Raw genomic sequence first — 16,968 nt, 5'->3', positions numbered from 1 at the left:
AAAAAAAAAAAAAAAAAAAAAAAAAAAAAAAAAAAAAAATGTTTAGGAAAGGCAAATATCTAATATCTAGAGACAGAAAACAAATCAGTGGTACCCTGGGGCATGGGAAAGGGGCAGGGGATGAACTAAACAGGCATGAGGAAACTTCTGGGGTGACAAATGTTCTAAAACTGGATTTTGATGATGTCGCACAACTGTGTAAATGTACACAAATCACTAAAACGCACACTTACAATATGTGATCAAATCATGCTTTTCCTCTGCTCTCCTACCACAGCAAGCAACACTGAAGACTTCTGTGGTCCAGTGTGGGTGGGGGCAGTTCTCCCCACCACCAAGCAAGCAGTTCTGCAGCAAACGCCAACTGTATGTCCTTTAATTCAATTCCAACACTATCTACCCAGAGACAGTGTCAAGCCCACAGGTGAGGGCTCAGTCCAGGACTTCGCCCCGCCCCTCAGACACAGCTGCAGGCCCAGACCTCCAGAACTTCTGATTGATGGGCTTTAAGTTAGGATCCCCACGACTCCCTGTTTGAGTTGCATTAATTTGCTAGAGCAGCCCACAGAACCCAGGAAAACACGTTTACCGGTTTATTATAAAGTACATTACAAAGGATACAGATGAAGAGATGCATAGGGCAAGGCATGGGGGAAGGGCACGGAGCACCCATGCCCTCGCTGGGGCACGATCGTTCAAGAACCTCCACATGTTCAGCTACCCAGGAGCTCCCAGAACCCTGTCCTTTCAGGTTTTTATGGAGGCGCCATTAAATAAGTATGATTGATTAGACCACTGGCCAGTAGCGAGCAATTTCCCCTTCAGCCCCTCTACCCTCCCTGGAGGTTGCAAAGTTGGGTAGAAAGTCCCAATCCCCTAGTCGTGCCTTGGTCTTTCTGGTGACCAGCCACTATCCTGAAGCCACCTAGGGGTTGCCAGCCATCTTTTTGTACATCTTTAGTGTACAAGGTCAAAGACCAAATATGTATTTCACAATATCACAGGTGAATTTTATGCAATGTAAGTTATACCTCAATAAAGCTATTTTTTAAAAAAAGAATAATCAGGAGTTCCCCGTTGCTGGAGTACACAAGCAGAAACAGAATGATCTCCTCACAGGGATGCTACAGAGTGGGGGTCTCCATGACCTTAGTACTTGACCTCACTGTCCGACTCAAAGATCTTGTGGCCTTTTGACCCAAAGTTCTGGTGTATACATTTTATTGTGTGGCTTTCTCCAGTTGCTGGTCAGACGGTTATAATAGAGAAAACAATGGTAACTACTCTTCCAAATACCTCACTTACAAACATTGAACATAGAATGATTTTCACCTTTCGTCCTGTAAAGGCAGCTCGATGAAGCGGCGTGTCTCCCATGTCATTCAGCACATTCACTTCTGCACCAGCCTAGTAAACATGACCACTTTAAATACCAAGAAATATACAATGGTGAAAATCATTCCTTCAAAATACATTAAAGCCTTAAAAAATTAAAATTGTTAATACTGTTCAGGGGTCACTACTAACAATAAATTAATAATTTATTGTAAATTAAATTTAAATTTATAGTAAAATTTAATTTATAGTAAAAATAAAAAGCCAGCATGGTGGTATGAGCCTACAGTCCCAGCTACTTGGGAGGCTGAGGCAGGAGAATCACCTGAACCCAGGAGTTCAAGGCAAGTCTGGCAATATAGTGAGACTCTATCTCATATGTGTGTGTGTGTGTGTGTGTGTGTGTGTGTGTATGTGTGTGTGTGTGTGTATAGTAGGTTTCCTGAAAGGTAAAAATCTACCTGATAGGTAGAAGAATAAAAAGTAAAAAGGTGCTTTTCATTAAAAATCTATACACCTTGGCCAGGCACAGTGGCTCACATCTATAATCCTAGCACGTGGAGGCTGAGGCGGGCGGATTGCTTGTGCTCAGGAGTCTGAGACCAGCCTGGGCAAAATGGTAAAAGTCCATCACTACAAAAAATACAAAAACATTAGCCAGGCATGGAGGTACGTGCCTATAGCTCCAGTACCTGAGGGACTGAGGCAGGAGGATCACTTGAACCCGGGTGGTCAAGGCTGCAGTGAGCTTGAAATTACACCACTGCACTCGGCGTAATCTCAGCTCACTGCACTCCAGCCTGGGTGAAAAAGTGAGACCTTGTCTCGATTAAAAAAAAATAATCCATATACCTTCACCCTACTTTAGAAGCAGTCATACTGATAAAAGGAGAATGATCTCTGAATGAAATACATTTCCTCCATTATCAATTTAATAAGTTTTCAGGAAAAAAGATGCCATTATTTAAACGTACAGATGAATTGTAAGATGTAATCAAATTTCAGAAATATCAGAATGTGAGAAGTTATTCATCATAGAATTAAGAAATATGAACTCTCAATTCTCGTTAAATGCAGTGCTAAGAGATCGTGACTTTTTTTCTGTTTTTTTTAAATTTTTATTTGTGTATTAACATTATTTTTTAATTATTTAGGGTGTGCTTTGGTTATTTTCTCAACTGTCACACTCATAAAACTGAAAATATTATCTTCATTAATATGCCCACTTTTATAATTTTTAAAGGCTAGTAATATAAAAATCTAATGATTAAACATACAATTTTAATTAACCAGGCTAACCTAATTAATGTATTCAATAAAGAACACTTAAGTGTCTTGAATGATAAACTATTGCTTTAAATAAGTCACTGTGGCTCAGGTGGCTTTTCTAAGACTTTCATCTAAAAATTTACGTAACAATAATATTTATTGTAGTCATCAAAAATTAGTCATAAATAGACCTTCAACAGATCCTGGACCACTTGTCTGTGTCCAAAGTAGCATGCCAGATGTAGAGGTGTCCAGCCCAAGTTAGACTTACTTCTTCCTAAAAATGGAAAAATATAAGGTATTTTTAGATTATATTTAGGTAATTTTACAACAAAATTAACTTCTCCATAACAAGTGACCTCAATACTCTCCTTTGCAAAGCACTGCTGATGAGTGAGAGGCAAGGTACGTGACCTTGTAAGAAGTGTAATGGGTGTAAAGGACGAGAACTCACAAGGTGCAGATCTGGTGCCACCTTCTGACTCAATGTCCTCACCTCTAAAGGGGTAGAGGGAGACTGGACTGGGGTTACATTCGAGCTAGATGATCTCTAGCAGCTTCTTGACTCTAGGGCTCCGAGTCTTTAATCATCTTGCCATCATCAGGTCAAGAGGGGTTTTCTTGACGTTCGTAACAAGCAACTCTCTTTGAAAACCTGTATCAGGAGGGTGGATGGAGGAGATGAAGGCAGTGCATAGCAACTCTCTGTACACCTGTATCACAACAGGTGTCAGTAAAGAATATTTCCTAGGCCGGGTGCGGTGGCTCAAGCCTGTAATCCCAGCACTTTGGGAGGCTGAGACGGGCGGATCACGAGGTCAGGAGATCAAGACCATCCTGGCTAACACAGTGAAACCCCGTCTCTACTAAAAAATACAAAAAAACTAGCCGGGCGAGGTGGCGGGCGCCTGTAGTCCCAGCTACTCTGGAGGCTGAGGCAGGAGAATGGCATAAACCCGGGAGGCGGAGCTTGTAGTGAGCTGAGATCCGGCCACTGCACTCCAGCCTGGGCGACAGAGCGAGACTCCGTCTCAAAAAAAAAAAAGAATATTTCCTGCAGCACCTGGGATATGGTTTGGATTTGTCCCCACCCAAATCTCATGTTGAATTGGAGCAGGGGCCTGGTGGAAGGTGACTGGATCATGGGGGCGGATCTCCCCCTTGCTATTCTGGTGACAGTGAATTCTCATGAGATCTGAGGGTTTGAAAGTGTGTGGTACGTCCTCCTTCACTCTCTCTCTCTCTCCTGCTGTGCCATGGTAAGCTGTACCTGCTTCCCCTTCACTTTCCGCTATGATTGTAAGCTTCCTGAGGCCTCCCAGTCAAGCTTCCTGGTAGGCCTGAGTAACTGTGAGTCAATTAAGTCTCTCTTCTTCATAAATTACCTGGTCTCAGGTAGTTCTTTATAATAGTGTGAAAGTGGACTAATACAATCTGGAAAGCTATGAACTCTACAGATAGTGCTAGAAAGTGGATTCTTTGACTGCAGATAAAGTCTCAGTTACTGAGGATATTGGGTTGCCAAGGTGAAAGAGATGATCAAAGTTAAAGGCAATTAAGTGTCAGATCCTAGCAGTAGAGCTGAGGAAAGGCATAAACAATTGAATGTTGCAGAAACTAAAACTAATTCAATTTAGCAAAAAAACATATACAGGGCACTATTTAGAGCTGAGATAGCCCAAAAGTTTCCCCAAATTCCCAATCAGACTGTAGCGAATACAGCCCTATCAAATCCGAAAATCACCTGCCATGATGGGGCTGTTACAGCCCAAGAATATGTTATTCCAGGGACCACTGCAGGGAAGGAGCAATGGTTTCACAGCTATGGTGGGCTGCAGTACCTCACTTACATGACACACTACCCTCAGCTCCTGGATTCCAGGATCTGAACCCTGAGGAACCTCAGCCACCAACCTCAGCACACCCACGACAGGCCTCTAACAACCCTCCAAGGGACTGCAGCTGCCAACAGTGTCCCTGGGATTGTTTGCCATTTACCCAAACTCCTACATCTGTTTCCTCTCAAGTGTGTGCTCTGTGGAACCCCTAATTACACAGTCAATAAATCCCAGAGCCTCAGTCTCTTTCACTGAACCTATCTTTTGCTTTCTGTTCTTAGCGAAACCTAGCTCATCCTGATAAGGAACCCCCACTTATTCTTCAGGTGGGGTCTCCCGTCCCCACTGTACCTCACTGAACAGAAGTCGTGTGAACCTCCACATCAAACCTCCCACTACTGGCCGAGCATGGTGTCTCATGCCTATAATGCCAGCATTTTAGGAGGCCAAGGAAGGCAGACTGCTTGAGCCCAGGAGTTCAAGACCAGACTGGGTAACATAGAGAAACCCCATCTCTACAGAGAATAAAAAAATTGGCCAGGCATGGTGGTGCACACCTGCAGTCTCAGCTACTCCAGAGGCTAAGGTGGAGGATCACCAGAGCCCGAGAGGTCAAGGCTGCAATGATCCATGATTGTGCCACTGCACTCCAGCCTGGACAACAAAGTGAGACACTGTCTCAAACAACAAAAAACCCACTACTGCTTTTGGTTGATGACTTCTCCATTCACATCACAGCTCCTCCTTTGAGGCTTCTGTCATTAAGCCAAAGCTCTTGGCCTTCTCTGCTGCCATCTGCCAGCCTCCCAGTGGCCCTACCCTCACCAAGTAACTTCAGGCAGTATAGACTTTCAGTTTGCTGCAAATCCTGCCACCATCCTCAGGGAACCAACTGCCTACTCAGCACCTTGGTCTGTCAGTTTCTTAGCTTCCCTCATTTCTCACAAACCATGCCTCTGCTTAAGGTCAGAGACCCACTGCCAGAGCCACAGCCTGGGTGCCATCATCACCCCTGGACTCAGAACACAGAAAGCCACTTTCCCAAGCACTCCCGACTTCCCAGCCTGTCCACACAGCTATCCCCCACACTTTCTTTTCAACTTACCCAGCCCGCAGCTCTAATCACTTTCTTTTTTCAAAAGAAGGTGTCCCTCTGTCACCCAGGCTATAGTGCAGTGGCACAATCACAGCTCACTGAAGCCTTTACCTCCTGGGCTCAAGCAACTCTCCCACCTCAGCCTCCCGAGTAGCTGGAACCACAGGCATGCACCACCACACCTGGCTAATATTTGGATTCTTTTGTAGGGATGGAGTTTTGCCGTGTTGCCCAGGCTGGTCTCAAACTCCTGAGCTCAAGTGATCCTCTAACCTCAGCCTCCCACAGTGCTGGGATTACAGGGGTGAGCCACTGTGCCAGGCCTAATCACTTTCATGTATCTGTAAATACCCTCCATCTTCACTTCCTTCAATACATTCAGTGTCTATTCTTTAATCCCTCACTTCCACATTTCTTTATCATATTCTGAAAATCCTGGCTTCACTATAATATCTGTCACAGCAGCCTATAAAACCTCCAAAGCCTGCTAAGTACACGAGCCCAGTTTCTCCATAACCACACCCAGATGGCTAACCAACGGTGAAGAAAAACAACAGAGCCCTGTGGATTTACACACCATAAACCCAGGACCGCACACTAGCTGAAGGCCCTTCTGTAAGGCCCTGTCCAAGCATCTCTCATATGTTCCAACAAAAAGTAATTCAGTCCTTCACTATTCTCCTCAAGCCTTTTACCCAATTTCTACCTTAGCAAATGATGTATTTCAGCTTCACAGAGAAAACAGAAGCTTTCATAAAATTCCCTGCGCTTCCAGCACCAAATCAACCACCCCGCCTGGATCTAGAGGCACTCTGCTAAACTTTCCTCCTGAGGTCTAAGACTAACCGTTCTTCCTGGATCCTGGAGCCCATCCCTTCCTGTTTCTCAGGCCCTCCTTTTTCACCTATCTTCAACCTCTCCCCCTTTAGTTGCCATGGGAAGGACTAAATGCTCTGATCTCTCCCATTTAATGAGGAAACACAAATGAAACCCTCCCTACTGCATGCTCCCCAGCAGCTACTGCGTCCCTCCCTCTCCCCATTCTACTCTTCACTGGCTCTTTCTACCCAACATTTCTTCCTGTCAACCCCCACCCACTGCAGATGAAGCTCATCTCCCACCAGGTCATGAACACCCTCCTCAGTTTTTATCAAGAAATGGGTCCCGGGGGCAGGTTTCCGCCATCACTGCATCACTGGACAGCACGGCCACATTCTTCCCTGGCTGGCACAGCCCCGTACCCTGTGGGTCCTCTCATTTCTCTGGCACTACTTTTCCATATCCTTTGGACAATTTATGTTCCCCAACTAGTCCATTACTGGTCACTTCAAAAGTGGTACTTCAGCTGGGCATGGTGGCTCACACCTGTAATCCCAGCATTTTGGGAGGCCAAGTCGGATAGATTGCTTGAGGTCAGGAGTTCAAGATGAGCCTGGGCAATGTAGTGACACCCTATTTCTACAAAAAATACAAAAATCAGCCAGGCGTGGTGGCGCACACCTGTAATCCCAGCTACTCCAGAGGCTGAGGTGGGAAGATCACTTGAGCCTGGGAGTTCAAGGCTGTAGTAAACCATGATCACACCACTGCGTTCCAGCAGGGGAGACAGAGCAAGACCCTGTCGCAAAAAAGAAAGAAAGAGAGAAAGAGAGAGAGAAAGAAAGATAAAAAGAAAAAAAGGTATTTCATGGCCCTCTCCCACTGCTTCCATTGTTTCTGTGCTGTTGACTTCAAAATCCATATTTCCATCTCCAAAGTGCCCACTAGACATCTCCATTGGGCTGGGCAAGGGTTGCTCAGGCCCAGAAAGCACAAAGTTGAACTCACCTGTCGTCCTCCATACACATACCCATAGGAACCACCAGGCCCCTCCTACATGTGTGTTCACAATGGATGGCCCCTCATTCCCCTCACTTCTCACTCAACAGCAGCAGCACCTTCCTGCTTTCTCCTTTTCACCCCCCACTCAATTAGCTTGACTGACTCCAACTCCTAAATATTCATTACATCTAGTTTTCTCCATTACCACTGCTTCTGCCCCCATCCAAACCACACTGTCTCCTCTCACTTCCTATGACAGCTTCTGACCTGGTGTCTTCACATCTAGTATTTCCAAATAGGACTGTGGATCAAGAAATCAAAATTTCCAAGATCCAGCCAGGCACAGCAGCTCACACCTGTAATCCCAGCACCTTGGGAGGCCAAAGCAGACAGATCACTTAAGGTCAGGAGTTGGAGACCAGCCTGGCCAACATGGTGAAACTCCGTCTTTACTAAAAATACAAAAATTAGCCTGGTGTGGTTGTGGGCACCTGTAATCCCAGCTACTTGGGAGGCTGAGGCACAAGAATAGCTTGAATCCAACAGGTGGAGGTTGCAGTGAGCCAAGATTGCACCACTGCACTCCAACCTGGGCAACAGAGCAAGACTATGTCTAAAAAAAAGAAAAAAATTTCCAAGATTCTACATTTCCTTTTAAAATACTTCAAACAGGTTTTATACTCTTTCACAACTTATCGATATCTAAAAGGATGTGTTCAATGAATAAGAAAGAAAGAGGGAAAGAGAGAGAGAAAGAAAGATGAAAAGAAAAAAAAGGTATTTCATGGCCCTCTCCCACTGCTTCCATTGTTTCTGTGCTGTTGGAGTATTTGGAGTATTTTACAAAGAACAGTACACTATATAGAATATTAAAACACTAAAACACCGGCAAGTATTACTGGGGAATATTCAAAAAACTTCACATTTGGACCACCTAGTAAAGGACCACCTAGTAAAGTGACAGCAGTACACAGAACTGTGTGTTGAGACTGCCAATATAAGTACTTAGTTTGCTTCCAAAATTTATTATTTCTTGGAACATCACTCATAGAATTTACAAAAAGTATATTATGTATATACATAGTAATTTTATTTTATTTTATTTTATTTTATTTTTTGAGACAGAGTCTTGCTCTGTCGCCAGGCTAGAGTGCAGTGGCACGATATTGGCTCACTGCAAGCTCCGTCTCCCGGGTTCAAGCTATTCTCCTGTCTCAGTCTCCCGAGTAGCTGGGACTACAGGCGCCCGCCACCATGCCCAGCTAATTTTTGTATTTTTAGTAGAGATGGGGTTTCATCATGTTGGCCAGGATGGTCTCGATCTCCTAACCTCATGATCTGCCCACCTCAGCCTCCCAAAGTGCTGGGATTACAGGCATGAGCCACCGTACCTGGACATATATACATATTAATATTTATTTTATTTGCAAGAATGACTCACACTAGCAACAGACAGGACCAGGAACACATACTTGTAACACAACATCAGCTACAAGCAAAACTAATTCTATCCTCCTCTCCCAGACCCTAAAAAAGCTAACTTTCACTTTCCACTCACATCAGCCCTTCTTTCCCTCACTTTCAACTTGACATCAGTGGATTCCTTCCGAACAGTAACATCTCTGTGTTGACTGTTAACCTTTAATTCTTGCAGGAGAATTACAGTAATTTATACCATTTTCCCAATTTGTCATGATTTGGAAAAACAAGAAAGAAAGGAAAGAAAACCAAGAAATGCCAGGAAGGAACCCCCCACATGGAACCAGTATTCACGCCTGGTCTTGCCCACCCCTCCCCATTCCTTTGAGAACTGCACATCAACTGACTATGTCACCTTCTGCATCAACCCTTCAAACTACCCTTAAGATAAAGTCTGACTGACAGGTATAATGAGGTGAAAATTGAAAAAAAAATTAACATATTTCTCAGCTTTACATTTCCAAGTAGACTTTCTCCTAATTGGCCTGAGGCAACCACGGGTGGAGGTGGGAAGGGGAGACAGAAAAAGGGTCACTGAGGAAGATCAAATGTTTTGGCACTCAAAATAGAATCCTGAGGTAAAGATACAGAGCCAGTCTTTGCTGAAGAATAGGGGGAAATTTTATACATTTTTTATTTTTTAAATATTTTTTTTCCTCAGATCATTCTCCATAACAAAGACATTTTAAAATTCCTGTTTCCAACTCAGTCTCTAGACAACCCAGATCCTCAGATCACAGTTTCTTCCCCATTGCAAAGATGCTATTTCTTCCCCCACTGAGGGTGAGGTCATGAGGTTTGCTGCCCTGGTACAAGAGGAGGAAGTAGCAAAAAGAATAAAATATCCATCTGAAGCCAGCCCTTTCTGGGACTGAGGAACTGTGGAAGGAGAAAAGACAAAAGCTGAGACACGTGGCTCTGGATCTTACACTCAGAAAGTGGGATACACTGAGGAGACATGGAGAACAGGCAAGCTGCTTCCAGAATGCAGGAAGAGACCCCCTCTAGGTCGCCCACCTTAGCACTCCCCTGCCAGGTGCCGCATCAAAGTAGACTCAGTAAGGCGTCCTGAGGGAAGGCTACATTTTGGGTAACCAGAGCTATTCTAGTTTTCGCCATGGCCTTGGCTCCCACATGCCACTCTCCCAAGAGGGGAACAGGACTGTGTCTGCATTGAACCAGCAAGCCTAGGCCAGGTGCCAGATGAAGATGTGACAGAGGGTAACACGAGCCACATGAGAGTCTCCTGATACAGCCAAGGAGTCTTACTATACCACACGACACACTGAGAGGCCTGATTCGTTGACTTTTTACCTGAGTTTCACGTCAGCTTCCAATGCTTAAGGAGCACCAGGAAGACAAGGGTGGCTGAGGCACCAAAGCCGAGTCATAGATTTGAGGAAACTCTGCCCTCTCCACCGCACAAACACACAGCAAGGCTCGCCTCTACACTCGAACGCCAAGTTAGAGGAAATACAGGGGAAGAGAGATCAAGACTTTATCAAAAGGGCTACTAAAAAAAGTATGGCTAGATGCAGTGGGTCACACCTGTAATCCCAACATTTTGAGAGGCCGAGATGGGAGGATCGCTTGAGACCAGGAGTTCAAGACCAGCCTGGGGAACACAGCAAGATTCCATCTCTACAAAAATTACAAAACTTAGCCAGGCGTGGTGGCGTGTGCTTGTAGTCCCAACTACTCTGGAGGCTGAGGTGGGACAAAAGCTTGAGCCCAGAGGTCTGAGGCTGCCAGGAGCTGTGAGCAAGCCGCTGCACTCCAGCCTGGGCAACAGAACAAAATCCTGTCTCAAATAAACAAACAAAAAAGACAGAAGTACCCAAAGACTAGCATTTACTCTCCCAACACCTCCGAGAACATGAAGGGGTTTATTACAATACCAGAGCCATTTTAGAGAACACGTTTTATTTCTCTGCACATTTGATGCAAGATTGTGATGTACTGGCCCCTTTGCTACCCAAGGCACATTATGACTTGGCTGCTATGTTGTTTCTTCTTCCTTGAACCATTTTTTTCTTCTCTATTGTCACCTAGTTAACTCCTACTCTTTCACATTTCACCTTAGAATGGTTTCCTCCAAGAAGCTGATCCTTCCAGTTCTAGTTCCACGCCTCTCCCATGACACCTGCACTTCCACATCCTGGTGCATATTTTGTAATGCAGACTAGTCTGATCTATTAATCTACTAGACTAAGCTCAATGAGGGCAGGGATCCCGTCTGCCTCTTCATCATTATCTCCAGGGCACACAGTAAACACTCAAACCTGCTGGGTCAACTGCAATGTCTTCAAGAAGAAAAAAAATTATCATAGGATATATCCTGTGGGCTAGGGTCACCCTTGTGGCTTGTAATATTTGGGATCCATAACAATTTTAAGAATGGACCTCACTTTCTCTGACTTAGAGGGGACCAGGAGAGCCATTTCCTCCAATCTGTGGGGTTCTTCCTAGCATGAGAGAGATTAATTACATGATAGATCAGAAAGGTTAGCATTAAATAAATGCTAAGAGTGGTGCAAACTCATACAAGAAAGCTACAAAATCCATTCAAAGTTTACCTTTGCAATTAATGTCAGCAATCACTTCATTCCTCACCATGGTCTCTAATAGTTGTCGTACTTCTTTAGCATTGCCATTTCTGGCGTGATGGAGAAGCTGTTGCTCCGCTTCTGTGCTCATTTCTAGATTAAGAAAATAATAACATTGCTATTATCTAAGAACATAATTAGCTTTTAGATATTACCTGCTAATATAGAAAGGGGAAATAATCATCATTTTGCAGCTAATAAGACAGACACAAGAACTGAATAAATCCACTGCAGGGTGAGAACTTGAGCCTGAGACCCCTTGCCCTTCCTACTATCATTGAGGCAGTATACTAGAAACTTGGGCAAGTCTCTTAACTTCTTAAGGCCTTAGTTTTCTCATCTGCAAAATACAACCAGCCTCATAAACTGTTCGTTATAAGATTATGTATGTGAAAGCATTCTGTCAAATACATAGTATTATGCAAACTGTTTTTACATTAAAAATTAGACATAAAAAGAAAAAACAAAATTAGAGATAAAGTCAAAATATGACCATTCATATAGGAATAGTGTAAGACTAACATGTAAACTAACACATTCAAAACTGTGCAAAAAATCACTCTGAATAGAAACTCATTACAGATAAACATCCTGAAGTGGCTATACGTAAACAAATAAATTGGCCCGGCGCAGTGGCTCAAGTCTGTAATCCCAGCACTTTGGGAGGCCGAGACAAGTGGATCACGAGGTCAGGAGATCGAGACCATCCTGGCTAACACGGTGAAACCCGGTCTCTACTAAACAATACAAACAATTAGCTGGGCGAGCTGGCAGGTGCCTGTAGTCCCAGCTACTCCGGAGGCTGAGGCAGGAGAATGGCATAAACCCGGGAGGCGGAGCTTGCAGTGAGCTGAGATTGGGCCACTGCACTCCAGCCTGGGCGACAGAGCGAGACTCCATCTCAATAAAAAATAAAAATAAAATAAAAATAAATTTATTTTTTCTGTCACATTTTCTTATCAAGCCCCAAAACAAATACAGAAAATTACAACCAAATTTCAAGCATTTATGTCAAAATGAGAAAATGTTACAAACAGCAATTCCCAGAAGTATGTCATTCTTACTAATAATCAAACAAATAGAAATCATTCAAACACAAGTGACAGTTTTCTTGCCCATCGAATTAGCAAAAATAAAAAAAGACAAACAATGCTGGCATGGGCAGGAAATAGCACTCCTGGAGAGTGCTAAAATGAATATAAATGCATATAACCTTTCATACATTACAGGTGGAGATCAGCAATTTGGCAATATCAAATAAACTTCAAAATTCATACATACCATTTACTTTGGGCAACTCTATTTCTAGGAATCTATCCTGCAGAAACATTTACACAGGATTTTTTATTTAAATGTTTATTTTTCCCCTCATGTTTGCTGTCATCTTACACAAGATTAATTTGAAAGCATGTTCATAAAGATTATAGCTTTTGTAATAGTGGAAAAGTTAGAAACCACTCCTTGTCATCAACAGGGGACTGGTTAAACACACCTTCCTTCCAGTGAGGTTAAAAGAGATGGGCTGTATAGGCTGGTGACTGGATAGGTTTTGAAGGCATGGTTTCAAAACAGAGCAGAGTAAACAGGTGGACCCCAGCCCTCAACCCCTAATCAGCATTTCTTATGCTGGCAAGTCAGGCTTTACCCTCTGAGACTTAGCTAGTTATATTTCCTCAAGTACAAGAGAGACACCAGGAGCTCCCAGAAAGTGGCCAAGTCAGGAAAACCTTACAGTGAAGTTAGCAGTCAACAGGCCCCACCCACTATCTCAGTTTTCAATCAACTTTCTAGCTCCCTACTCTTAAACATGAAAGACAAAGATCAAAACCAAACAGAGAAGAAAAGCAACCTAGAGAAAACAAGGTAGCAAAGAAAAGGTTAAAAAATAATAACTAATGTCCTTAGATAATAAATGATATTCTGTTCTATAACAAAAACAAGATGCTATCAAAAAAAAAATAAAGCTTGAGAAAAAGAACTTTGGAAATAAAAACAGCAAAAATTTAAGCTTCAATAAAAGAGTTAGAAAATAAGTTAAGACTATCTCCTAGAAAATAAAACTGTTAAGAAAATAGGAGATAAAAGATGAATGTTGGCCAGGCACAGTGGCTCATGCCTGTAATTCCAGCACTTTGGGAGGCCGAGGAAGGCAGACCATTTGAGCCCAGGGGTTCAAAACCAGCCTGGACAACATGGTGAAACTCCAACTCTACTAAAAACACAAAAATTAACTGAGTCTGGTGGTGCACATCTGTAACTCCAGCTACTCGGGAGGCTGAGACGGGAGAATCACTTGAACCTGGGAGGTGGAGGTTGCAGTAAGCTGAGATCATGCCACTGCACTCCAGCCTGGGTGACAGAGTGAGACTTGGTCTCAAAAAAAAAAAAAAGACTGTTAAGAGAATTGGTCCGGGAGGTTGAACACTGAAACAGAAGTTCTAAAAAAAGAAAACAGAGAGATAGAGAAAATAAAGAATTTCTTTGGCAGACCAAGGCAGTAGGATCACTTGAGGCCAGGAGTTTAAGACCAGCCTAATATAGTGAAACCTCATCTCTACTAAAAATAGAAAAAAAAATTTAGCCAGGTGTGGTAGGGGAGGCCTGTAGTCCCAGCTACATCAGGAGGCTGAGGCAGGAGGATCGCTTCAACCCAGGAGGCAGAGGTTGCAGTGAGCTGAGATCATGCCACCGCACTCCAGCCTGGGCAACAGAGCAAGACTCCATCTCAAAAAAAAAAAAAAAAAAAAAAAGAATTTAAGGAAGTCTTACGGCACTGAAAGGCCTAATGAGAGCCCGACAATTCTGGAAAATTTCTGATCTGCAGACAAAAGAGAACCTATGAAAGCACATCATCATGAAATTTTAGAACTTTGGTAACAAAAGATATCAGGTAATAAACAAAAGAGCAGGAATCAGAGTGATTTTGACTTCTCTATCACAACATAAGCATCCAAAAGACAACAAAGCAATGCCCAAAAGTTCTGGAGGAAAATTATTTCCAATCCCCAATTCTATAACTAGCCAATCAAAAGTAGGAGTACAATAAGGACATTTTTAAATATACCAGTATGTAAATTGATTTCCCATGCACCAGTTCTCAGGAAGCCACCAGGGGTGTAGCCCACCAAAATTAAAAAACAAGGAAGAGGAAGACATTAGCAAAGACATTAGAAACAGAAAATTAGCAAAGGAATCCCCAGAGTGAGGGGAAACCCCGGATATCTAGCTGTGGGCCTGGCCGAGCTCTTATCCATACTTGGCTTATCTTGCCCCCACGCTTGCTTTATCTGGCCCCTACGCTAAGGATGTTCTGCTGCCTGTTCAGCTGAGGGTCCTAATTCCACTCCCTCAGGAGTGTTCTCCTTCCACCCACACCTGAGAAATACCTGTGGGCTCAGCCGCAGAAAGTGAAGAGCCTAATCCCCCAACAAATTCCTGCCATCCAGGAGCCCACATCTGGTCCCTACTATAGCCCTACTAAGCCACCAGCCTGGCTAAGGCCTATTTCCAGTGCTCGCACAAGACCTCGCTCAGTGGCTTCCCTTTGAAAGAGCTCTTATAGGCCGGGTGCGGTGGCTCGCACCTGTAATCCGAACACTTTGGGAGGCCAAGGCGGGTCAATCACCTGAGGTCAGGAGTTTGAGACCAGCCTGACCAACATGGTGAAACCTCGTCTCTACTAAATGCAAAAAAATTAGCTGGGCGTGGTGGCACATTCCTGTAATCGCAGCTACTTGGGAGGCTGAGGCAGGAGAATCACTTGAACCCAGGAGGCGGAGGTTGCAGTGAGCTGAGATTGTGCCACTTCATTCCAACCTGGGCAAAAAGAGCAAAATTCCATCTCAAAAAAAAAAAAAAAAAAAAAAAAGAAAGAGAAAGAGAAAAGAAAAAAAAGAAAAAGCTCTTATAAACTCTGCAGGAAGCCAAACCCAGGCTCAGGCTGTTTAAAGAAAAAATTATTCAGTGATACTCGTTAAAGCATCATAAGGAAGACTTTATTCAGGACCTCCGTGGTAGTTACAAGGACCACCGCAAGACGGTCTTGCCGTGGGGAAGACAGCTCAAGCTCAACTCTGAGTACAGCAAGGACAAGTGGGATTATAGCCAAGGAGCAGGGTCAGGGTCAGTGGGTGGAAAAGTACTCAGAGGAAACCTCAGGGGCAGAGGGGATTCTGGCTAAACCAAACTAACAGGGTTGTCGCTGAAGACAAGCCAGGGTGGTCAGACACCGCCTGGGGGATGGTGGAGGATGAGGAACCTGATCAGATATCAAGGGTGGAGGGTTCTTACTAAACCCGGATTTTACAAGGAAGTGCACAGATGGACCCAGCAGAAGGTTCAGAAGTCTGATTCAAGTTCGGCCAAGTAAAGAATCTCTGTCATGACTCAAAATCTTATTTTCAGAGTAAATTTCTGGGGGGACTTCATCTAACAGTGATTGTAATGCCCTTTCTTCAGTTTGCTAATCAGCTTGTATATTAATCCCCTCTGCATTCATTCACCTGTTAAAATATCTAATATTTTTAAAATGTTAGCAATACTTATAGTCACTGTAGCATTATTTATAAAGAAAAAAAATCAGGACTGGGCACAGTTGCTCACTCTTGTAATCCCAGCACTTTGGGAGGCTGAGGAGGGCAGATCACTTGAGGTCAGGAGTTCGAGACCAGCCTGGCCAATGTGGCAAAAAAACTCCGTCTCTACTAAAAAAAATACAAAATTTAGGCAGGCGTGGTGGTGGGCGCCTGTAAAACCATCTACTCAGGAGGCTGAGGCAGGAGAATCGTTTGAACCCAGGAGGCAGAGGTTGAAGTGAGCAGAGATCACACCACTGCACTCCAGACTGGGCAACAGAGGCAGACTCCATCTCAAAAAAAGAAAGAAAGAAAGAACAAAAAATTAAAGATCCATCAATAAAGTTTCATTCACCTAATACTATGAAACCATTAAAAATATTACAGAAGACCCAGCCTGGCAACATGGTGAGACCCTATGTCTATAAAAATACAAAAAATCAGCTGGGCATGAGGCTGGGCACGGTGGCTCACGCCTGTAATCCTGGCACTTTGGTAGGCCCAGGCAGGTGGATCATGAGGTCAGGAGTTCAGGCCGGGCGCGGTGGCTCAAGCCTGTAATCCCAGCACTTTGGGAGGCCGAGACGGGCGGATCACGAGGTCAGGAGTTCGAGATCATCCTGGCTAACACGGTGAAACCCCGTCTCTACTAAAAAAATACGAAAAGCTAGCAGGGCAAGGTGGCTGGCGCCTGTAGTCCCAGCTACTTGGGAGGCTGAGGCAGGAGAATGGCGTGAACCCGGGAGGCAGAGCTTGCAGTGAGCTGAGATCCGGCCACTGCACTCCAGCCTGGGCGACAGAGCGAGACTCCGTCTCAAAAAAAAAAAAAAAAAAGAACGAGGTCAGGAGTTCAAGACCATCCTGGCTAACATGGTGAAACCCCATCTCTACTGACAAAAAAAAAAAAAAAAAAAAAAAAAATTAGCTGGGCATGGTGGCTTGAGCCTGTA

The 16,968-nt window shown here is 44.0% G+C and overlaps 1 protein-coding gene across 2 annotated transcripts in view; it reads right to left on the bottom strand.

Annotated features, from left to right (window-relative positions):
• OSBPL1A (oxysterol binding protein like 1A) overlaps positions 1 to 16,968 on the bottom strand; it is a 231,032-nt gene that overhangs the window by 198,396 nt on the left and 15,668 nt on the right. For both annotated transcript variants that reach the window (XM_023207765.2, XM_026456023.2), the window contains exons 2-4: positions 11,415 to 11,537; positions 2,796 to 2,881; positions 1,333 to 1,407 (exon numbers count right to left, since the gene is read on the bottom strand). In XM_023207765.2, the coding sequence (XP_023063533.1) occupies positions 1,333 to 1,407; positions 2,796 to 2,881; positions 11,415 to 11,535 (282 nt within the window). In that variant the 5' untranslated portion in view covers positions 11,536 to 11,537. The remainder of the gene's footprint in view (positions 1 to 1,332; positions 1,408 to 2,795; positions 2,882 to 11,414; positions 11,538 to 16,968) is intronic.

Source organism: Piliocolobus tephrosceles, chromosome 18 (genome assembly GCF_002776525.5).
Source record: "Piliocolobus tephrosceles isolate RC106 chromosome 18, ASM277652v3, whole genome shotgun sequence".
NCBI lineage: Eukaryota > Metazoa > Chordata > Mammalia > Primates > Cercopithecidae > Piliocolobus > Piliocolobus tephrosceles.
Note: the sequence above shows the minus strand (reverse complement) of the source record. Positions and strands in the feature narration are given on the sequence as shown.